General features: G+C 41.3%; 1 protein-coding gene across 4 annotated transcripts in view; it reads right to left on the bottom strand.

The window, feature by feature from the left end:
• Window positions 1-24,269, bottom strand: part of tpcn2 (two pore segment channel 2) — a 56,447-nt gene that overhangs the window by 10,129 nt on the left and 22,049 nt on the right. For 2 of the 4 annotated variants that reach the window (XM_073049777.1, XM_073049780.1), the window contains exons 9-20: window positions 22,335-22,400; window positions 21,288-21,352; window positions 19,541-19,644; window positions 18,422-18,506; window positions 16,912-16,998; window positions 12,801-12,920; window positions 11,978-12,037; window positions 11,740-11,868; window positions 10,796-10,845; window positions 6,920-7,019; window positions 4,012-4,083; window positions 2,167-2,249 (exon numbers count right to left, since the gene is read on the bottom strand). In XM_073049777.1, the coding sequence (XP_072905878.1) occupies window positions 2,167-2,249; window positions 4,012-4,083; window positions 6,920-7,019; window positions 10,796-10,845; window positions 11,740-11,868; window positions 11,978-12,037; window positions 12,801-12,920; window positions 16,912-16,998; window positions 18,422-18,506; window positions 19,541-19,644; window positions 21,288-21,352; window positions 22,335-22,400 (1,021 nt within the window). The remainder of the gene's footprint in view (window positions 1-2,166; window positions 2,250-4,011; window positions 4,084-6,919; window positions 7,020-10,795; window positions 10,846-11,739; window positions 11,869-11,977; window positions 12,038-12,800; window positions 12,921-16,911; window positions 16,999-18,421; window positions 18,507-19,540; window positions 19,645-21,287; window positions 21,353-22,334; window positions 22,401-24,269) is intronic. The other 2 variants (XM_073049778.1, XM_073049779.1) reach the window with 2 other exon arrangements.

Below are 24,269 nucleotides of genomic sequence, written 5' to 3'. Positions count from 1 at the left end.
TGAAGGATATGTTCCCATCCTGATCACTAGTTACTGTCCTCAACTGGAAGCAGCTGTGCATGGTCATTACCTGAACATAGTAACACAAGAAAACAGCAGGAGTTGGCCCCTGGGATCCTCAAGCCAGATCCTCCATTCAACATTACAAACTGTGACTGGATATACAAGACCACAAGGCATTGCCCTAATTCTGCTCCTTTTGGCCCAACGAGTCTACTCTGCCATTTGATCATGGCTGATCCATTTCCCCCTCAACCTCATTCTCCTGCCTTCTCCCCATGACCTTTCATACTCTGACACCAAGATTCTATCAACCTCCACTTTAAATATACCCAATGACTTGGCCTCCAAAGTTGCCCGTGACAATAAATTCAACAGATCCACCAGCTCCTAGCTAAAGAAATTTGCTAGGAATTTCTAGCGAAATTCTGTTTTAACTGGATCTTCCTCTATTCTGAGGTTGTGCCCTCTGGTCCTAGACTCCCCCACTACAAGAAACATCCTCTCCTCATACACTATCTGGGCCTTTCAACATTCAGTAGGTTTCAATGAGATGCCCTCCCCCATTCTTTGAAATTCCACTGAGTACAGTCCCAGAGCCATCAAACGCTCCCCAAATGAGTCTTTCATTGCTGGAATCATTTTCGTAAACCTTCGTTGAACCCCCTCCAATGTCAGCACATCCTTCCTTAGACAAGGGGCTCAAAACTGCTCACGATACTCACGTGAGGCCTCACCAGTGCCTCGACATTACATCCTTGTTTTTATATTCTAGTCCTCTCAAAATGAATGCTCACATTGCATTTGCCTTTCCTCAACACCGACTCAACCTGCAAACCAACCTTTAGGGAAACCTGCACGAGGACTCCCAAGCCCCTTTACACCTCGGATTTTTGAAGGTTCTCACCGTTTAGAAAACTGTCTACACATTTATTCCTTCTATCAAAGTACACGACCACGCACTTCCCAACACTGCACTCACTTCTGTAACAGCTTTTCGACCTACTTGCTAACTTTTTATGCGCTATAACGCGTAGATCCCTCTAAACTAGATTTATTTGCAGATAATTTGCCTTTTGGTTACCAAGGTACATGACTTCATACTTTCCCAAGCTGAACTCCTTTGGCCAGGTTTTCACAATTCATATCCCAAATGCACTACAAGCTCACTCAGGGTTCTTTATTGGTCATGCAGATGTCAAAACAGAGGTGCATCACTTGTGCTCACAACCAACACCCCAAGGGTATGCTGGGAGTAGCCTGTAAGTGTCCCTCACATTCTGGTCCCAACATAATATGTTCACAATGCCCAGAAGAACAACACAGAACACAGCAAAACAAGCTCCATACTTCCCTCCAACTCAGAATTCTCTAACCCCAAGACAGGCGGTCTTCCTCAGCCTCCATCAGATTCAAACATGCAGACATTGGGTTTTGAGTACCCCAGTGGACTGACAGAGATTTACAGACCCAGGCTTCAGCCAAACAATTTGATGCCCTACACTGAGCGCAGGACCCATCGATCACCAGGCCTTGATCTCTGGATTTGTCAATGACAGGGCCCTGGACACCAGGCATCAAACTCTGATCTCACCGGTTCGTGAAGCCGGGGGGGGGTTGGAGAACCACTGAACCTCGTTCCTCCCGCCCAGATGGAACTCCCACTCCAGAACCCGCAGGCTTCTCACTGACCCTGGGGCAGCCACCAACCTTCGCCCACACTGGCTTGTCAGCCGACTTCTGGGCGAACATCCCACCCATCTGCAGACAACCCAAGTCCACGTAACCATCCTTTGAACGCAGAGTGGAGGCTTAATACCCTATCTGTCCTCTAGTTCTCTCACATTCCTGTCCCCAAGTCTTTCACAGTAAACCTGTTTATGCTATGAAGAGGACAAATCAGACCCAAAGTGTATTGTCCACTTCCAAAATAGCGGACACATGACAAAAGCAATTTATTATTTATTTGGGGCTTTGGAGTTCTGATATTTCTATCATTCATTCTTTAAGGCTTCTAGTTTTGTGGATGTCTCTGTGAAGAGTAAGAATTTCAGGTTATATTTTATATACACTCTCTGATATTAAATTGAAGCATTTGAATATATACTTTTACCAACAGTTTAAGACCCATTAAAAATAAAGATTTGTATTCAGAATCAAACTTACCTTGAATTTGTAGAGTTATGGGGAACTGGTATTTTATCTTTAAAAATTACGACACCAACAATTGCAAACACATAATATGCAACCTGTAACAGAAAGACAACAGCACTTGGATCAATAAAATGAGTATTAAGCCTTGTAGAAATTTAAAAAACACAAAAAAAGGGAAATTCTGTGTTCCGTGAAGTGACAGCAGTATTTGACAACATACACAGAATGCTGGAGGAACTCAACAGGCCAGGCAGCATCTATGAAAAAAGAGTAAACGGCTGACGTTTTGGGCTGAGACCCTTCATCAGGACCGGGAAAAAAAGATGAGAAGTCAGAGCAAGAAGGTGGGGGGGAGAGGAGGAAGAAGTACAAGGTGGTAGGTGATGGGTGAAACCAGGAGACGGATGGGGTGAGCTAACGAGCTGGGAAGTTGATTAGTGAAAGAGATAAAGGGCTTGAGAATGGGGAATCTGATAGGAGAGGGTAGAAGACCATGGAAGAAAGGGAAAGGGGAGGAGCACACCACAAGTATCTGTACTGATAGCCACTTCCCATGAAGAAGCACAAATGCCCAGCTCCATAAAGATGCATTGCACCAGCTCTTGAGAATGTCTTCATCTCCAACCCCATGCCCAACCCTCCCCACAAGTTGGTTGTGAAAATAGAGAATCCCAAATAGGATTCATAATGTGTTGGGAAGTATAATTATTGGAAATTTGCATGCTCCAGCCCAATAGGCATCTGGGCTCCAAAACAGGGGTTCCTAACCTTTTATGTGCCCTGGACCATTAAGCAAGGGGTCCATGGACCCCTGCTCTGGAGCTTGAAGCAAGCCTACACAATTTATTGATTCAAAAAGATCTCACCAACTGATTGTACTACAAGGCTAGGGGAAATACCTCAGAAAGGTGGATGTTTAAAAGTGCCTCTTCACAGCTGAAATGTTATTGCAGAAAAAAGGAGAAATGAGAAAACTCATAAAATAAGAGAAGTTGTCAAAAATAACACAAGCAAAATTACCCAGAATAAAACAAGCACTTCAATAAAGAATTCGTCAAGCGGAAATTTCCCAACCTGCGGTCTACAGAGCCCTCGGTTAACGGTAAGGGTCCGTGACATAAAAGTAGTTGGGAACCCCTTCCTAGTCTAGAGCAAGGGAAGCAGAATAAGAAATGTTTTAGCATTAGCCTGAAAACAGAAGCTAGAGTCAACACCCCACATCACCATTCAAACTTAAACAGAAGAGATTCTGCAGATGCTGGAAATCCACAGCAACACATACAAAATGGTGGAGAAACTCAACAGGTCAGTCAACGTCTATAGAAATGAATAAACAGTTGATATCTTGGGCCGAGACCCTCCATTGGGACTGGAATGGAAAGGGGGAAGAAGTATGGGGCAGGTGATCGGTGTGACCAGGTAAGAAGGTAGATGGGTGGGGGAGGGGGGGATGAAGTAAGAAGCTGTGGGGTGATAGGTGGAAATGGTAAAGGGTTGAAGGAGAAAGGATCTGACAGGAGAGGAGAATGGATCATTGGAAAACGGGAAGGAGGAGGGGGGCCACCTGAGGGAGGTGAGGAGAAATGAAAAGAGGAGAGCCAGTAAGGGTAATGTAAAAAGAGAGAAGGGAGCAGAGGAGAAACTACCGGAAGTTAGAGAAATCTATGTTTATGCCATCAGGTTAGAGGCTACCCAGACAGAAGATGAAGCTGCGCTCTCCTCGAACCAGAGAGTGCACGTTAAAACTATTTCACAAGCATGCTTGAGGTTTTAAAGTTATCCCATTTCTTAATGATTTAAAATGCATTGTCTTCTTATCAATGGGTAACATTGTTAAATTAAAGTTTGACTACTTACCACAAGAATTCCAGCAAAAGCTCTCAGATTCTTCATCATATCAAGAAGACTGCCAGCGACTAATGCCGTCAACTACAAAATACAAACAGTAAACACCTGAGAAAAGGCCAGCATGCAGAATGGACACCACAATGTAAAGCACACATTCCTAGATTCAAACGTCTTCAGGAACAAATCACGTTCAATTATTGTCAATTGGGATAGTCTACAGAAACATGTTACACCTCGTGAAAATGGGAGTAGGCCTGCACTCGGATTTTCTAATCAAACACAAGGCCATGAAAATACCTAGCAAAAAAAAAAGATAGCTTTAGTTGTCGTACTTCCATTGAAACATACAGCAAAATGTGTTGTTTTTGTGTCAGTGACTAACATAGTCCGAGAACGTGCTGAGGGCAGCCAAGTGCTGCCCACATCGTCTTTGGAATGTGGGAGGAAACTAGAGCAGCCAAAGGAAATCCACATGGGCATGGGAAAAATGTATAAACTCATTACAAATCGCGACAGGATTCAAACCCCAATCTACGCTACTGTGCCGCCTTACCACCCTAAAATAACCCACTACCATTCTAAACTACAAACCCCATTTCCAGAAAAGTTGGGATATTTTCCAAAATGCAATAAAAACAAAAATCTGTGATATGTTAATTCACATGAACCTTTATTTAACTGACAAAAGTACAAAGAAAAGATTTTCAATAGTTTTACTGACCAACTTAATTGTATTTTGTAAATATACACAGATTTAGAATTTGGGACAAAAGTTGGGACAGAGTTAAAATAAGATTGAAAAGTGCACAGAATATTCAAGTAACACCGGTTTGGAAGACTCCACATTAAGCAGGCTAATTGGTAGCAGGTGAGGTATCAGGACTGGGTATAAAAGTAGCGTCCATCAAAGGCTCAGTCTTTGCAAGCAAGGATGGGTCATGGCTCACCCCTTTGTGCCAAAATTCGTGAGAGAATTGTTAGTCAGTTCAAAAGGAACATTTCCCAACGCAAGATTGCAGAGAATTTAGGTCTTGCAACATCTGCAGTACATAATATTGTGAAAAGATTCAGAGAATTCAGAGACATCTCAGTGCGTAAAGGGCAAGGTCGGAAACCACTGTTGAATGAATGTGATCTTCGAGCCCTCAGGCAGCACTGCCTAAGAAACCGTCATGCTACTGTGACAATTATAGCCACCTGGGCTCGGGAGTACTTCGGAAAACCATTGTCACTTAACACAGTCCGTCGCTGCATCCAAAAATGCAACTTGAAACTGTATTACGCAAGGAGGAAGCCATACATCAACTCTATGCAGAAACGCTGGCGAGTTCTCTGGGCCCGAGCTCATCTCAGATGGACCAAAAGACTGTGGAACCGTGTGCTGTGGTCAGATGAGTCTGTATTTCAGCTAGTTTTCGGAAAATACAGGCATCAAGTTCTCCGTGCCAAAGATGAAAACGACCATCCTGATTGTTATCAGCGAAAGGTGCAAAATCTAGCATCTGTGATGGTATGGGGGTGCATCAGTGCCCACGGCATGGGTGAGTTGCATGCATGTGAAGGTACCATTGACTCTGAGGCATATATTAGGATTTTAGAGAGACATGTTGCCATCAAGGCGACGTCTCTCCCCGGGACGTCCGTGCTTATTTCAGCAGGACAATGCCAGACCACATTCTGCACGGGCTACAACAGCGTGGCTTTGTAGACACAGAGTGTGTGTGCTTGACTGGCCTGCTGCCGGTCCAGATCTATCTCCTATTGAAAATGTATGGCACATCATGAAGAGGAGAATCAGACAACAGAGACCACAGACTGTGGAGCTGCTGAAGTCTTCTATCAAGCAAGAATGGACAAAATTTCCAATTGCAAATCCACTACAATTAGTATCCTCAGTTTCAAAATGATTAAAAAGTGTTATTAAAAGGAAAGGTGATGTAACACAATGGTAAACATGCCTCTGTCCCAACTTTTGATGAGTGTGTTGCGGCCATCAAATTCTAAATTTGTGTATATTTACAAACTACAATTAAGTTGGTCAGTAAAACTACTGAAAATCTTTTCTTTGTACTTTTGTCAGTTAAATAAGGGTTCGCGTGAATTAACATATCACAGATTTTTGTTTTTATTGAATTTTGAAGAATATCCCAACTTTTCTGGAAATGGGGTTTGTACAAAGAGTCAAAATTTACTTGCAATCATACTTTCCACGTTCAGAAACAAATGCCATTTGAGAATTTATATTTGACATTAAGTTACTCTGTTGAGATTTTCTACCACCTACACACTCACTTCAAGTTGCTGACATGGAAACTTTGGAATTCTGAAGACAAAGTTCTAACATTATAAACTAATAAGGATAGAAAAGTACGGCCTGCCAAAAGTTATCTCAACCCAACATCTGCACGAGCCACATGACAAGACCACAATAGTGGACAACAAAGTGCAGGATTCCTTCTGAAACATAGTAAATAATCAGTGATGCAAGAATCCATAACCTCCCCCCACCAGGGTAGTCAATGGCAAAGACTCAAGGAAACGCCTCTTCAGGCTGCAGGAAACATTTCCTGCATAATCAAACATATTGATGTACTTTACTAATAAATCCAATCACTTCAGGCATTTCTATTAAACTGCACAGCTGATCAAACTTGAGACAAACTGGGAAATACCCAACTCTTTCATACAGAGAATGTAATAATACATCTTATCATGGATAACTTCACAGTTTCACATTGAAACAGACATGCAGTTCATGAAATTTAATTAATTAAAAACACTCAAGATTTAGAGAAAATGTACATTTCAATGGAATACACCAATTGAACTGATTATGTACTGAAATCTCAATCTTACAAGCACCTACTCCCCTTTCAAAAAGTACAATGCAGTCAGCATATCATAATCTAAAAATTACCTTGACGTTGGGTATTATCCGAAGGAATCGGAAAACAATTAGCATGTTTGCCAGTTGAATGGTCTCCCAAAGAGTGAGCAATCCATGCAAATCTGGATTCCTGAAGGGATGAGATGTTTTAAAAATTATTTCTTACAAACTATGGACAGCTGTGGCAAAAAGGCATTCATACGAGGCACACCCAACTAATAAAACTTTTATAGCCATCTGCAATGGAGCATCTGAAGTTTCATTTGATACTTCAAAGCACATTTCATACAAGATCTACTTTCTTAACTCACATTTTAAAAATCAGTCCTAACTTAGTTATTAATGTAGGAAGTGAGGCAGAATACAGACAAGTATGTTTGCATGTAGATGTTGTAGGAGCCACGTATCTATTTTCTGTCTTTATTGTATTTTGTTGTGCGGGAGGAGAAGATGGCGGCGCGACACAGCGCACGGGGCCTCTCCGGTGAATGCTATCTGTTATTTGTTAAGTAGGGCACCGTGCACAATCCTGATTTGATGGAGGCAGACGTGAGAGCGTGGAGGAACATCTGGAGAAACTTCTGAAATGCCCGCTTCGCTGCCGCTGCTACTGTGCGGTCTGGAATCTCCGGAGGAGAAGGCCTCCGAGACCTCGGCTTTGCTTGTTTCGGCGGCCGGGACGAGATCGAAGGCGCTCGGCAGAGGATGGCGCTCGGGAGACTGTATCGGAGGGGCTGGTCGGAGGCTCGAAGTTTTCGGACGGACTCAGAGTCTGCTGCGGTCGGGTGCTTCCAAGGCATCAGTTGTCGGTGCCTGGAAGTTTATGGCAGGGAGAGTTTCTCCCTTTTTGCTGCCTGCTAACAGGGACTATCGGAGTCGATCAGGACTTGAGACTTTTTTTTTCAAACCGTGCCCATGGTCTGCTCTTTTTCAAATTATAGTATTGCTTTGCACTGCTGTAACTATGTGTTATAATTATGTGGTTTTGTCAGTGTGGGTCTTTGGTTTGTCCTGTTTTTGTGATATCACTCTGGAGGAACATTGTATCATTTCTTAATGCATGCATGCACTTCTAAACGACAATAAATGAGGACTGAGTGTCCTCATAGGTAATGGCTATTTGTCTTGTGGGTTGGGGTATGGTAGAAGCAAATGAGTACAGTTACATATTCACACTTTGTTTTAGCGAGTTGTTTAGCCTAGTCTAGTTTGGTTAGAGGCAACTAGATCACTAATTTGAATGGTTAGTTGCGCTAACTTCACAGTTATGCTATTTGACTGTTAAATATGCTATTACACTGCTTATTATCACCAATATCGTTACTAGACCGGTAATTAGACCATTATATCACTAATTTAGTTTTGTTAATTTTTTTTTAAAAAATAATCACTACAAGATCATTCGTCTTTGCTGGTTTCGTAATAAAAGAACAAATGTACCTTTTTCAATTTGGAAATTTGTTATTTGGAAGTGTGTCATACAGTGTCGATTAGCTGACTTAGTCTCTCAGTGGTTCTTGTTTGTTTTCAAGTAACCTCTACACGTGAAAAATAAATCTGAATCTTAAGGGCCACGAAGCATTCCCCAATCTTTTAGACCTCAACCACAACTTAATATGCAAGCAACCGTGCAGTGTGGAGAGAAAATGTTTTTTTTTTAAAATACATTTTTTTCTACAAACAACAACAAAAAAAACAGCACATCCACAAAAACCACGACCATAACAAAATCAAATTAAGTATTGAGCAGCAAAAGGGAGAACAATATAAAGGCAAAAGTAAACGTACACAGCAGAGGTGCACCGCACCAAAAGAACCTCAGTCCTCACCCCGTAAGAGAGTCCAATACAGGGCCCGATATCCTTTCAAAGATGTCCCTCTGTCCTCATTACATAGTCTCAATCTCTCCAAATGCATTCGCCAGTTCTCTCAGCCACAGATCGTACGTAGGCACAGAGTCCATTTTCCACATTTGCAAGATTAACTTCTTAGCAATCACCATTCCAAACAATACAGCTATTTTTTCATACTTATTGGCTGAAGATAGGGAGCTTGTTGCTCCAAGGATGGCCATGAGCGGGACTGGTTCCCACCGCTTCCCATAAGCCTCAGGGAAACAGTGAAAAATACTTTTCCAGTATGCATAAAGCTTACAACATGACTAGAATGAATGTGACAAGTTACTGTTCTCAGATTTACATCTATTACACACTGGTGAAACATCAGGATAGAAGCTGTGCACTTCTCTTTGGAATAATGGAGTCTATCTATTGTTTTAAACTGTAGAAGTCTGTGCCTGACGTTAACCAAACAATCATGTATACTCTTTAAACACTCATCCCAGACCTCCTCTGTCAGTTCTATACCCAATTGAAAATGTGCATGTGAAAAAGTTGGAAGTTGTAATTTCAAAAGGCCAACGTTGTTGTTCTGTCACCTACAGATCAATACGCCCACTTGACTTTTTAAGCAGTACTTCATGTCTTTTGAGTATTCTTTATGCAAAGAATCTGATTGGATGTAACTTTTTATGCAAGTTTACACTTCACAATTCTGCTGAAAGCAAAGTAGAATAGTCTTTTGGGTTTTGAAATGATGAGAAAACATACATACTATTAAAGCCATGAGTGCCAACAGTAGAGAAAGCCATCTTTTTTTAAAAATAGATATTTAAGTTCAGTCTCTCTCATATCAGGAGGTAAAAAGAACATCCATTTACTGTCCTTTAGTTCTACTTTTAATGATTAAGATATTACTTATTAAAAATTTGCTCTTACAAGAATACTAACTGCCCAGAGAATGATCTGAAGTGTAGACAAATTGTGTGTGCACAGAAGTCTCAGACAGCCTGGTTATCTGTGGAATAATCTGCCTCAGAAGGCAGTGGAGGCCAATTCTCTGGATGCTTTCGAGAGAGAGTTAGATAGAGCTCTTAAAGATAGCAGGGTCAAGGGATATGGGGAGAAGGCAAAAACAGAGTACTGATTGTGGATGATCAGCCATGATCACGTTGAATGGCGGTGCTGGCTAGAAGGGCAGAATGGCCTACTCTTGCACCTATCGTCTATGTATATGTACTTAAGACTTGTGCACAATACTGCAGTAATTTTAGGTATTGCACTGTACTACAGCTGCAAAAAAATTCTTGATATACGTGAGTGATCTCGTATACCTGATTCTGATACAGGTCTTTATTGTGGACTGAAAGTTGGAAGGGGGTAGGGAGAGGGAAATTTTGGTTGGGCAAAGGGGAAGGGAGAGGGGAGGGAGTGGGAAGCAGCAGAGAGACATTCTGTAATGGTCAATAATCCTACTATTTAGAAGCAAATTACCTTGCCTGGTGTCTCAGGGCTGGGTGTGTGTGCTCCCGTAACACCCCCCATCCCTGGTGCTCTTTCTCTGCCACCTGTCCCACACCCCTCTGGTGGCACTCCATTCTCACCCTTCTTCGCTCCTGCCAAATTTATAAACGCTCTCCATTCCACGTTGACAGTACTGTGTGAAAGCCTTTGGTACCCTTGCTTTATGCCCAAGACTTTTACACAGTACTGTCAACGTGGAGCAGAAAGCGAGTTTGTAAATCTAGCAGGAGCAGAGTATTGTACATTTTTGATCTTTTATTGATGCAGCATAGTAACAGGCCCTTCCAATCCAATGAACCTGCGCCACGTAGTTACACCCATGTCACTAATTAACCTACTAACCTTTAAGTCTTTCGAATATGGGAAGAAACCAGAGCACCCGGAGGAAACCCACATGGTCACAGGGAGAATGTACAAATTCCTGACATACAGTAGACAAATTGAACCCGGGTCGCTGGGGTTTTAACAGTGTTATGCTAACTACTACTTGCTACCCCGAAACATGATGTAATAGTTATTAATTGACAATAAATTCAAAGCATACCATCCAGGATGAGGGAAGCCATATTGTACAAGAGATGACAGCTGTAGAATCTACATGAGAGGAAAAAAAGATCAAAAGTCATTCACGGTCACACTGTTCAGCATTTAGAAATTGTTCTTCTCATTCACCTTTACCCCAGATAGCAAACGAGCAGAACTTCAAACAGGCAAATTAAATTGTCAGTCGACATTCAGCCATAGAATACGTCAGAGCAAGCTTAGGTAAAGAGACTCGAGGGAGCGGCCACCAAAAGTCTCAAAATTATTCCAACACCAAGCGCTGCAAATACTTAAATCATTGGCACGACTCCCAGTGTTAATGATAACATCATTAACAAGCACACATCTCACCATGTGTATATGGAACCCGACTTTCAAGCTGTTCAAGTAAACTGCTGTAGCAATTTTCTCAAGAGCTTTTGCAAAACTAGTGTAACACTGGCAAAACAACTTGAGCAAATCTCTTTCTGCAGAATAATACAGACGTGGTATTAAAGTCTTACAAGCTAATCTATTAAGTGCTGAGGCGCGTCATGAATTTAATAGCTTTTATTTCATTTGGCAATACAGTGCAGTAACAGCTCCTCCGACCCTTAGAGTAACGCCATTCCAGCAACCCCCGACAAACCGCACCCCAATCACGGGACAATTTACAATGACCAATTACCCTACCCGGTAGGTCTTTGAACAGTGAGAGTAAACCAGAGAATCCGGTGAGAACCCACACATTCCAGGGGGAGGACGTACAAATACCCCTTACAGAATGGCACCGGAGCTGAACTCCAGGAAGCCCCAAGCTGGAATAGTGTCACGCTGACTGCTACGCTACCGTGGTGCCCATCTTGTAAGCTTAAGAATCTTTAAGTACTCATTCATGTACTAAATTCATGAACAGCCAAGAGGACATATATATTCTGTCCATTGAGAGTAAAGAAGTACACTTACCATTAGAATGAGAGTTAGCAACCCATCAAATAAATTGCTCTTGTACGAACAATAACCCTTAATGCCAAGAGCAAAGATTTTCAATGCCATTTCCAATAGATAATACAGGACAAAGAAACCATTCACAACCTGAGAAAAAGCCCCAAGAACACGTTTTATTTTCTTTTAGTCATTTAAAAAATTGAAAGGATATGAAAAAAACTGCTCATTTTCCAAAGTAAATGCGTCTAAGACTTACCCCAGAAAAGAACTCGTCGCGCTTTGAAATTGGCTTCTCTGCATCAAGTACCAACGAGACCTATTAAAACACGGCAAGTCAGTTACCAGAATTTTCATGGCTTGCATTTCATCTTGCACTGCTAAATTTCCACTCCTGTACTTAAGGACTTTCCTCGTGTCCTTTAGCTGAACAAGGAACTGCAGCCCAAGTGCACTACTTTTTTTGCAACAGTTATAGTGGCTGATGACCAGCATACGATAGATCATCTACATAGACTGACAAAAGTTATTTTGAGTTCCTCACAAAAAACTAGTTAGCAAAACGGAAACATATGGAGCTAGAGGATTAAAAGTAATGTGGGAGCATATGTACAGTATCTATTTGTTTATCTATATTGTATTTTGTGTTGCACATTTATTAGGGGTAATTTGTCAAGTGGGTTGGAGTGTGCTAGAAGTGAAGAGTATAGTTACGTATTCATGCTTTGTCTTTAGGTCTTTTTTTTTGTCAGTTTAGAGCAGGAAGGCAGCCAGGAATTATTTTGTATTGTTGACTGCATCCTTTATCATTTAAATATGATTAAGAACACTTGGCGTAAGTACAGTTGAAAATGCTTTGACTGCTTATTTCGTGAGATCTCTAGTTTTCGTTTCAGTAGTTTTATCATTTCAGTTCAGTGAGTTTGGCTGGTTTCTTAAAGGATCAAATGTACTTTCTTCAGCTTAGAGCTTTGGGGAGGTACGGTGACATAAGCATTCTTCGATAGAAAAAACTTTGAAGTTTGATTTGCTGGAATGCCCAACACTTTTTCTTAGAATCCCATAGAAGCGGAGCTACTTACAAATATACAAGTCAAGTGCACCACAACCATTAGGTTCCCGAAATAATCAGCGTAGCAGTGACTTAGCAGAGTTTGCACCTTCTGCAGGAACGGCGATCGATATACTGGCTTTAATGGGTGCTGAAAGGAAGTAATGCATTAATATCGATTTTTGATCACCCAAAATTAAATTGCAAAAATTGCCATAGAGTGATTTGCACTAGTTTTGTTAAATCCAGATCATGAGATTACTCAACTTCTGATAAAAGATTTATAATTAAACAAAAAACTCAATTGATGAGGGTATTCCCAAGAGCACACTTTCATGTAGTAGAAATCAATGAGTTGTGATTGCAAACCTATAGAAACTGAAACAATAGCATCTGCATGAAAATAATTTTGTGCGAGCGAGGCAGGTAAAAAGATAGAAACAATATTAGTTTTAGAGGAGTTTTCTGAACAAGCAATATTTCATTAGGAGTTTGAGGAGATTTGGCACTTCACCCAAAACAGTTGCAAATTTCTACAGAAAAGCCATGGAGAGCATTCAGACTGGCTGCATCACCGCCTGGTTGGGAGAGGGGCAATTGCACAGGATCAAAGGAAGGTAAAATTAAGCAGCTCCATCATGGGTACTGCCCTCCATACTATCCAGGACATTTTTAAGGAGCGATGCCTCAGAAAAGCGACGTCCATCATTAAGGATCCCCACCACCCAGAATTCGGTCCAGTCTCATTGCTACCATCAGGAAAAAGTTATCGAAGCCTACACTGCTGCTGTAAAATTAACAAATTTCACGACGTATGCCAGTGCAACTGAACCCGACTGAAATACTAATTCAAAAAATATTTCACACTGATGAATATTTCATTGTCTAGAACACAAGAAATCACAAAAATTCCAAGTTAATTACAGATTCAGGGTTAGTACGGCCACATTATTAAATCTACACAGCCATTCCCAAAAATTGTGCTCTTTGAGGAAAAGAGGGTATTAGGATGGATGACCAAATCCTTAAATGGCAGATAAACAACGAGAGGTAAAACAATATCCAAAGTGAGAAGTAAGTAGACATTAACAAGAGAAAAATCTGCAGATGCTGGAAATCCAGAGCAACACAGACAAAATGCTGCAGGAACTTAGCAGGCCAGGCAGCATCTAGGAAAAAAGTACAGTTGACATTTCGGGACGACATTTTGTGTGTTACTCGGTAACCAGACGCAGGTCAGTTTGAGAGACATTTCTGAATTATGAGCAAGAATAATCTTTTCATCCACTAAATCTCATGATTATGCAGTCATTACAGTGTAGGAAAATTAAACAAGGATTCCTGTAGAGCTTAATTCCCACTGAAGCCCAAAGCTACTGCTGCCCAAGCTCTATCAACCCCACAAATGCCCCACCCAACACAAAATAGGATTAAAAAAACTTCCAGCACTAAGCTGGGAATTAAGTTCAAGTCATGATCGAGAGTCCTACAAGAAGATCACAACCTTGTCATGGCTTGGAGGCTTGTATGCCTCAGTAACCGGGGGAACTGTGTTGGCTGGAGACAGGGCCTTGTGCTTTGGCTCTTGGTTGGGTTACTAATGCCAAACAGGTCAAAGGGTAGAGGCCAGACTGAAAGTGGTCCACCAGTCCTCCAGGTTTGGGAGTTCAGCTCAGGGCTAACAACCCTGACTGGGAAAACAAAATTGTTACGGAAACAGCCGTAAAGGATTCCTTCTACATCTGAGTGAAGCCGCAAGGAAGATGAAATCTCTGAACACCACCAGAGATGGACGATATTCATGGCTGCTTTAAACACCAGCGGTGACAAACACAGACACACACAAAATCAAGAATGTCAAAAAATACGTTTCGTTTCCTTCCTCTCTTGCTCCATCCCATCACGGAGAAGGTGCACAAGAGGTTTACTCCAATCCTGACTAGATCAGGGAGCGTGTTTGGACAGACACTACACCAGCAGAGATTGGAAAGTTCATAAAATAATGTGAGGCATAGATATCTCTTTCCCAGATTAAAATGTATAGTACAAGAGGACACACACTTAAGGTGAGAGGGGAAAAGGAGGCTTTTTTTTTTAAAAGGGAACCTGCAATGAGCTGCCAAGGGTGACGGTAGAGGCAGATAGAAAAGCAGCATTCCAGCAGCTCCTAGTTGGGCACATGTATATGCTGGGAGGGGAGGGATCTGTCCTGGGCCTAACATATTAATGCTGGTACAAAGGTACAACAGTGGCTATATTTCATGATGAAGTTTGAGGAGATTTGGAATGTCACCAAGGACACTCGCAAATTTCCACAGATGCACAGTGGAGAGCTTCCAAACTGGCTGCATCATTGTCTGGTATGGGAGTGGGGGAGGCACCGCACAAGATCAAAATAAGCTGCAGAAAGTTGTAAACTCAAACAGTTCAATAGGCACTAGCTTCCCCAGAATCCAGGAGCGGTGCCTCAAAAAGGCAGCATCCATCATTAAGGACCTCCATCACACAGGACATGCCCTCTTCTCATTGCTACCATCAAGGCTGAGGCACAGGAGCTTGAAGACACACGCTCAGTGAATCAGGAACAGCTTCTTCCCCTCTGCCATCAGAATTCTGAATGGTCATTAAACCCACGAACACTACCTCACTACTTTTGTTTTCTCCTTTTGCACTACTTATTTAAAAACAAAATATATGTACACACACACACACACACACAGTAATGCTGTATTGTACAGTTTTTATTCTGTATTGCAATCTACAGCTTCCTTCACCAGGCCGGTAAAGCTTATAGTGTGGTCACTGTGCATGCAAAATTCTGCTACCACCGACTTCTCCATGTAACAAGTTTATAGGATTCCCCGGGTATGCAGAGCAGCGGTTATTGGCCAGACTAGGCATGATGGAAACCCGCATGAAGGAGCAGAGGAGGTTTAGCAATTTGGGTTACCCAGAGAAATTGGCAGTAACAGAATTTTGCATATGCAATGACCAAATATTTACTTTGATGGCACAAAACTACTGTGCCCTGCCAGTGGCTTTTGGGACCATCTGGTGAAGGAAGCCACTGAAGTAGGAGAATAAAGACAACAAAGGTCTCGCTCTAACAACTGTAATACAATTTTAAACAAGGTGGGACAGCAGAAGCCTGATTGGTTGAGGACTAACCAATCACGGGGGACCCATGATGGGAGTTGAGTATATAGTATATACCACCAGACTAGACTGTCTGCATCATCCCTGATGAAGATGGCAGAGTCTGTCATCAAAACATCGGTTAATACCAACACCTGGACCATAATGGAAACCCAAGAGTTTATGCATCACACATGCCAGGAAAACACGAGATCTTTTTTCAAAAACTCAGTACATAGAAATAACATTTAATCTCATACCCAAGATCAGTCAATCCCAAATCTAAACAGACAAGGAATTAGATTCACAAGAAATTCTACAGATGCTGGAAATCCAAAGCAACACACACAAAATGTGAGAGGAACTCAGCAGGTCAGGCAGCATCTATGGAAACAAACAGTCGACGTATCAAACCATAGTTCTTCTTCAGGACTGGAAAGGAAGGGGGAAGAAGCCAGAATAAAATGGTGGGGAGAGGATAGCTAGAATGTGATAGTGAAGCCGGCAAGGTAGGAAAGGTAAAGGGTTGGAGAGGAAGGAATCTGATAGGAGAGAGTGGACCGTAGTAGAAAGGGAAGGAGGGGACCCAGGGGAAGGTGATAGGCAGGTGAGAAGTAGTAAGAGGCCAGAGTAGGGTATAGAAGAGGAGAGGGGAGGGATTTTTTTTTAAACTGGAAGAAAAAATTGTTATCATTCCATCATTTGGAGGCTAGCCGAACCGAATACAAGGTGTTGCTCCTCCGCACTGAGAGTGGTCTCATTGTGGCACAAGAGGCGGCCAATGCACCAACATGTCGGAACTGAATGGAAATCAGAATTAAAATGTTGGGTGCCTTTAGTCCACTAATTGTTGCACCTAACACCTCCCAGATTTTCATATCATTTCTTTCCCCCCCCCCCTACCACCACCTTCCCCTTCACCTATCATTTGCTGGACTTGCCAAGATCCTCCAGCATTTTGTGCTGTGTGGTTGTGTTCAAAGAATTAATTCCACTTGATCACAAACCTCTTTCATGGTTTCCTTCTGCAATTCATCAAAGAGGAGTCGGAACTGTTCTGCTGTAACACAGTCATGAGTGAATGCCATGGCTTGCTAGAAAAGTATAAATGATCGCAGCAATTACAAATGGGCAAACAGACAACGTCACCAATTACATTCTCGTGAAAAGGAGGCTTCAACTCAGAACTACTATTCAATAAGCTCTAATATAATTAAATGTACTGTATTCGCATTCCAACTGCTGCCATTATCATACTTCAAGAGATTAAAAAAGTTCACAAATATTGGCAAGCTGCCAGAATTGCAGCTGAACCCACCACCTTTCAACCGGAGTGGCACGGTAACAGTACTGAGCATAACATTTTACAGTACTAGCAACCCGGGTTCAATTCCCGCCACTGTGTGTAAGGAGTTTGTACGTCCTCCCCGTGGCCGCATGGGTTTCCTCCGAGTGCTCCGTTTTCCTCCCACAGTCCAATGACGTACCTGTTGGCAAGTTAATTGCTCATTGTGAATTGTCCTGTGATTTGCTAGGGTTAAATCAGGGGTTGCTGGGCGACACAGCTTGAAGGCCCGGAAGGGCCTACTCCATGCTGTATCGCAACAAAATAAATAAAACCCATGCCCAAATTTACTTGAGATTTTCCCCAATAACCCTTAACCCTGGCATAAAATACCCTAACGCACAAAGCCTGTTTTCAGCCAGCAAGCTAAGCAGGCAGAATTCTTGGACGACAGCTGATATCAATTTGAGCAGCTGAGAAAGCACTTCACTCTAGGTGAGGTGACTTCAGTTGAGTTCCAGACCTTCTAGTTGGACCTATTCGGTCACATTTGCCAACCAAATCTATTCTTGATTGATCTGCCTCCTCAGATGTAATGAAGCGAGGTAAAGTTACGATTCAGGTGAGAACTCAAAGAGCATTTCGGTTATACCATTCAGTGGCCTCTTTATTAGGTGCACCTGCTCGTTAATGCAAATATCTAATCAGTCAATCATCTGGCAGCAACTCAATACTTAAAAGCATGCAGATGTGGTCAAGAGGTTCAGTTGTTGTTCATGCCAAGCATCAGAATGGGGCAGAAATGCGATTTAAGTGACTGGGTGACCATTGGTGCCAGACGGGGTAGTTTGAGTATCTCAGAAACTACTGATCTCCTGGGATTTTCATGCACAACAGTTTTTAAGAATTTTTTTTTTAAATCCAGTGAACTGCAGTTCTGTGGGCAATCACACCTTGCTAATGAGAGAGGAGAGAGGAAAATGGCCAGACTTGTTCAAGCCGACAGAAAGGCGACAGTAACTCAATAACTACACGTTTCAACGGTGGTGGGTGGAACAGCATCTCTGAATGCACAGCATGTTGAAGCTTTAAGTGGATGGGCTACATCAGCAGAAATCCAAACCCGGTTCCACTCCTGTACCTAATAAAGTGGCCACCGAGTATATTCTCAGAGTAATGCTCCCTTTTCCTTACCAAGGAGTGTCTCACATACTCAAGGAAACTTCATTCACCTTAATTATTCCTTGCTTGTGCATCGGAGACATGGTTACTTTTTGCAGGACTTGGAGCACAGTGCTGGTGCTTACCGTCATTCTGCTAATGGAAGTTAAGAGAACATTTTAAATCACCTCATTGCAGCCAAAGCTCATTTGCAACCCTTCCGCAGCAGGAAAATCCCAAATCTCTGGCACCATAATGCACTCAAAGAGAATCCGTTCTCACGTTGACCTTCCTTGCCTTTGGGTTCAACCTCAGCCTTGATGGAAATTCTTCAAACTCAGCCACTGTGATAGCCTGATGTGCCATGCAATCCTCCACTATCTAAACTAAATCCCACCAGATCTGCCAAAACCACACAATCCCACTCAGCTAGCATTTGCTTCCCGACTTCCCACAACAGCCCTCGAGGTTGAGGATTTTAAAACCGAATCTTACTGCTTACTCGCTCATCACCAACTTCCTCCAATCACACAGTTCTACAAATGTTTAGTTCATCAGATATTTGATATAACAAGATAGCCGATTATTAAGTTTATAAATCTACTAGTTAATTGCTAAAAAAGACAGGGAAAAAAATCATTGTAGGCACTACCCACCCCACAAACTGCCTTGTCCAAGAGATTCCTCCTAAAGAGTGCTACAGAGCTATTGAAACAAAAACTCATGCCATGTTAGAAGTTTCTTTCCCCAGGCTGTTAATGTGATCAACCATTCTGGTTAACCCCCTCCTGTATCTGCACTGTAAATACTTTACACTACTTTTTATAAAACTGATTACATTGTAAATACATGCCGGGTCTCATGCATTTATGTACATTTTATTCCATATCTGAACTTTAACAACTAACTTTAGTATTTTTAATAACTTATAAATAATTCTTTATTTTTATACAATTCTGTTCATTATAACTGATGAATGTTGTTTCAGTTACATGTCATGCCCTGACCAACACACCACAGCAAATTCCTAATATATGTAAATATATATGGCGAATAAAGGTGATCTTTGACATCATGAATTAATATACAAGAGAATAAAATGCAGAAAGCAAATCCACGTTAGACAACGGAATATTTCCACCATGTTTAGATGGCATTTCCACATAAGCCTTACAAATTTAGTAGCTTACATAGAATTCCTTCGTCCAGATTTGGCTGAGCGACCACAACAAAGCACCTCAAATGCACCACGAATGCCCAGACATCTTCGGACAATAGATGTCTGAATTGAACTCTACAGAGAGACAAAATAAACGATGAACACAACCTTATAGGGAAATTTATTTATTGACATATAGTGTGGAACACTTTCCACACTCGTTCCGGCCCTTCAAGCCACGCTGCCCAGCAACCCCCAATTTAACGCTCGCCTAATCATTGGACAATTTATAGTGACCAATTAACCTACTAACCAGTATGTCTTTGGACTGAGGGAGGAAACCCATGCGGTCTCAGAGAGAACGTACAAGCTCCTTACAAGTGGTGGCAGGAACTGAACCCCTTTCACTGGTACTGTGAAGTACCGTGCTACCGCTACACTACCATGCCGCCCCAATCTGCAAAGATTTAATCAGAATGCATGGGGTCATGCCAAAGGAAAGAATAGACATGCTCACACTGGGGAAGAGCCCTAACATGCTTAACTTTGCATTGTTCAATCAATATGAAATAACAATGCTGGAAATAATCAGTTTAAGCAACAAACATCTCAGAGTGATAACTTCATCTCAACAGAAATTACAAAATTGAGGCAAATGTTTATTAAATGTCTCAATTTCTTGGATGTTTTTCAGGATAACTGGTTAACTTGTACAGTAATCATGATTGACATTACTTTTTTTAAAAAGTGCTCATTATCCCAAACAGATTTTTCTCCTGTTAAGAGAAAGCCATCTTCTACTAGAGTCCTTTGAATTGTTTACTTTCATTTTAACCTGCATCTTTGTGAACTCCAGGAGCCAAGTATCCAAAATTCACAAATCCAATAATCAGACAGAGTACTACAGCAGAGAAGCAAACCCTTCAGCCCATCTACTTCATGCTAAATCCTATCAGATCCATTCTCAACAGATGGCACGTCCATTAGAATGATTCATGTTTTACCTTGTTTCACATTTTAAAATAAGATTTTTAATATGTTCAACAAGACATTCAAATTATGAATGTTGTACAGCTACAAGGCAAATCAATAGCTGAAAGCAATTACAAGAACTATTTATGACAATATCGTACACTTATCCCACACCATTTGTTTTTTAAAAAGCATCTCTACAACAATAGTCTTCAGTACACACTTAATAATCAAAACATTTCCCCAATAGGTCAAGTACTGTGATAAAGGCAGATACCAGAATAACTCATCAGTAACATGAAAATCCCAACAATACATCTCTTAAAACTTCAGAGATGAGATGTATGCAAGTCCTTCTTAGCAGCAGCATTTGGGACATATTCTAATTTTTCTTAAAAACAGGACAATTTATGTCTAAGAAATTGCATACTGCGCTGCCACAGTTTATAAGGCAGAAGGAAGATTGAATGCATACTTAAATACTTGTTCAAATAAGACTGATGTCATCAAATCAACTTATTTGCATAATCCCTGGAAAAAAAAGTCATCAAATAATCAGTGCGATAAATCTTTTCCAACAAAAGAGAGGGAAATCAAAACTCTCTTGTTAATTCCACCAAAAGATCCCAGGGGAAAAAGCTTTAAGGAATACCTAACTTTGTGTACCAATCCTAGATTCATTAATACCGAAACCAAATGGCTGCCAGGAGATTTATGGAGTGCTGCCTCATTACAGAGCCTCTTGCCCTTGGGAATTCTTCTGAATGTCTTAATTGTTAATGAAAAGCATTCACAGGAATACTTACAAGTAAATATCCGCGAAATTGATTATAAATAATAGCTGTCAGTAAATTCATTAGCAAGTAGGTTCCTGAGGAAGCACAGAAAAAGCAGCATCTCAGTTTTGTGAAAGACCAGATTAATTTTCTAGAAGCCATCAGGCTACATTTTAAACACATGAAACAAACATTTACTTTAACTAGATGCTTTCATAACGTCCAGAATCTACAACGAATAAGACCATAAGATTTAGGAGCAGAATTCGACCATTCAGCCCATCAAATCTGATCCGTTATCTAATTATGACTGATTGTCAAGTCTGATCTGGGAATGGGCAGAAATTCAGACTGAAGTGTTAACTGACTTGAAATAAAATTCTAATGCTAAATCTGTAAACCCATATAGAAATGTGGGTATGCATATCCGAAACTACCTTAAAAAAAATCCAATTATATGCATATAAAGCAACATACACATAGTGCTGGAGGAGCTCAGCAGGCTAGGCAGCATCTATAGAAAACAGTAAATAGTCAAAGTTTTGGACCGAGACCTTTCAAGAGGACTGTGGGTCTCAGGATGAACTATTGACCGTTCACTCTTTTCCCCATCGGTGCTACCTGGCCTGTTGAGTTCCTCCAGTATTTTGTAGCGTTGCTTTAGATTTCCAGCATCTACAGTTTTTCTCGTGTTTATATTCATTTATACAGCTTTCCAAATGAAAGCAGTTCAAATTTCTTTCCAAATTAAAATTCCACAACCAGGGATTTTTCCAAGAAAGGAGATAGCGAGTGGCAAAAAGAAGTGCCCGAGAGCAAAGTCAGTCAATAACACAAGAGTCAGGGGTGCGAGGAGGTAGATCAAAAGGCCTGAAGGCAGACCGGTCTCCAGTAAAAAGAACCATCCATTTGGTATGCCCTTAACGTCGAGAGTTCAGAAACTGCTGAAAGGAGTTTCTTCTGCCACCTCCACACTACCCATATAGGTACAACCAATCTCAGGTCATCTAATGACTCCAAAAGTCACTTTGTTGTATTTGTATGCGTGAAAATTGCAGGTCAAAGCACAAAACTTACCAATAATGCTGAAAGTGATAAAGAAAAGTGCATAACATCTGTTTCTCGAATAGATGGGTATCATCACTAAGAGGAATAAAAGCATTACATAATTCAGTACAAGGTAACTAGCAAACTGTTTAAAAGCAAATTGTTAATCTTCACAGTCAGGAAAGATCAAGTCAAATTCTAGCACTTATTCTGGCCAACTGTTTGATAAGCTGACTGATAGGAAACACAGATATTGAGATATTGTAATCAGAAGCATGGTAACCTCAGGAAGCAGTGAACTATAACCTTTGGTTAATTCTGTTAACCAATAAGAACAAGGGGTTAGGAACTGTGTCTTCAGTGTCCTTGGACGGGGAGGACGAAAGCATCACTTCAATATTAGTGCTATCGATCTGTTTGCCATTGGATACATCTAGATTCTAGTGCTAGAATAACCTCTCCCATTTACAAATGTCACAAACCATGTCCAACCTCCCACTGGAAAAAATAACCACTGAACTTTACCACCACACGAACCAGAATCTAATTTGCTTACTGTTTTTTATTAAAAAGGAGAAGTGGGGGGAGGGGAAGAAAGAATTGAGTTGAAGCAGACAGTAACTACGGAAACGTTATGAACTTGTCCAGCCACCATTGTTAGGTGATTTTTTTGAATTATAAAAAAGAATATCAGACACAGATTTGTACACCAGATGTAGTAAATGAAGGCAGTAAAGAACATCAAACCACAGATCCACCATTTTCTCATGCTACATGGAACAATTTCATAGGAACTGAATGATCCACACATTCCAAAGGTGTACAGATTTGTAAGTTGTGGGCATGTAGTCGATTTGCTACCATGCTGCCCCATTCCATACAACTCTCACCTGATGAATTTATTTATTTATTTACTTTTACAGCTTTAGAATAGAATCATAGAATGGAGTATTAGAGCTTGGAAACTTGCATTTTGTAACTTCAAAAACTAATCGAAAGAAAATCACGGCAGGAGGGAGATGAGTGTCTACTTTGTTTTTACTTCAGTACCTTTATGACGTGGTAGTGTAATGGTGTTTGCCATTCACATACTTTTACATTCTTCTACATAATGAATAATTTAAACAAGGAATAAATACTCAAATATTAAATACACAAAACCCCTCCCTGCTTGGAAATAAATTCCAACTAAATATAGAATGCACCTCAGCTTACATATCACACAAACACTGGTAAACACTGGGGAACTGAGATTTCTGCTGCACATTCCAGCTATTTTGCATTGCCATGTAGACCTGAGACAGTCCCTTCTGGTCTCCCTTTAGATTACCTCTGTCATATTGGGGAGACTTTCAATTTGCATCAAGGAAGATAAGCCAAGAGGAATGTCCTCTTTTCAAAATTTTTTTCCCCCCCAGTATTTCCTCTTCAAAGGGTAAATGGGACAATCCATTAGCACTTCCACGGTCAGTCATCCTCTTGAATTCGATCCTGTAATTGTGGCCTCCAAGAAACATAGCCCATCTCTGCATTCCTGCCATTACTGTCAGTTGAACACTCTTCTGTTGACTCGGAATGAGTACCAGTGGTTGATGATCAGCAATGAGAGTAAACACTCTCCAAAACAGATACTGGGTGAAACTAGGCATAATCTGTGGGGGGGAAGGAACTTCCACTTTCATCACTCATAACATATGACATGACTGAACCTGTACCATACATTGAAGCATCACAGACAAGCTTCATCGAACAACGTGAACTGTAACGTGCAAATACAATACCTGATGTCACCACTTCCTATGTCTTTTGGAAAGACGCTGCACACCACTTTGTCCAGTGCCATTATTCCCACTCTGTAGTAATGTGCAGCACAGTAGCCAGGTTTGGCAGAAACCTGTTCACAGTAATTGGTGATCCTAAAAAGGACCATAACCATGACATGCCCTGTGGCCTTGGGGCATCCAC

This window comes from Hemitrygon akajei, chromosome 6, assembly GCF_048418815.1.
Source record: "Hemitrygon akajei chromosome 6, sHemAka1.3, whole genome shotgun sequence".
NCBI lineage: Eukaryota > Metazoa > Chordata > Chondrichthyes > Myliobatiformes > Dasyatidae > Hemitrygon > Hemitrygon akajei.
This window is presented reverse-complemented; position numbering and strand designations above follow the sequence as displayed.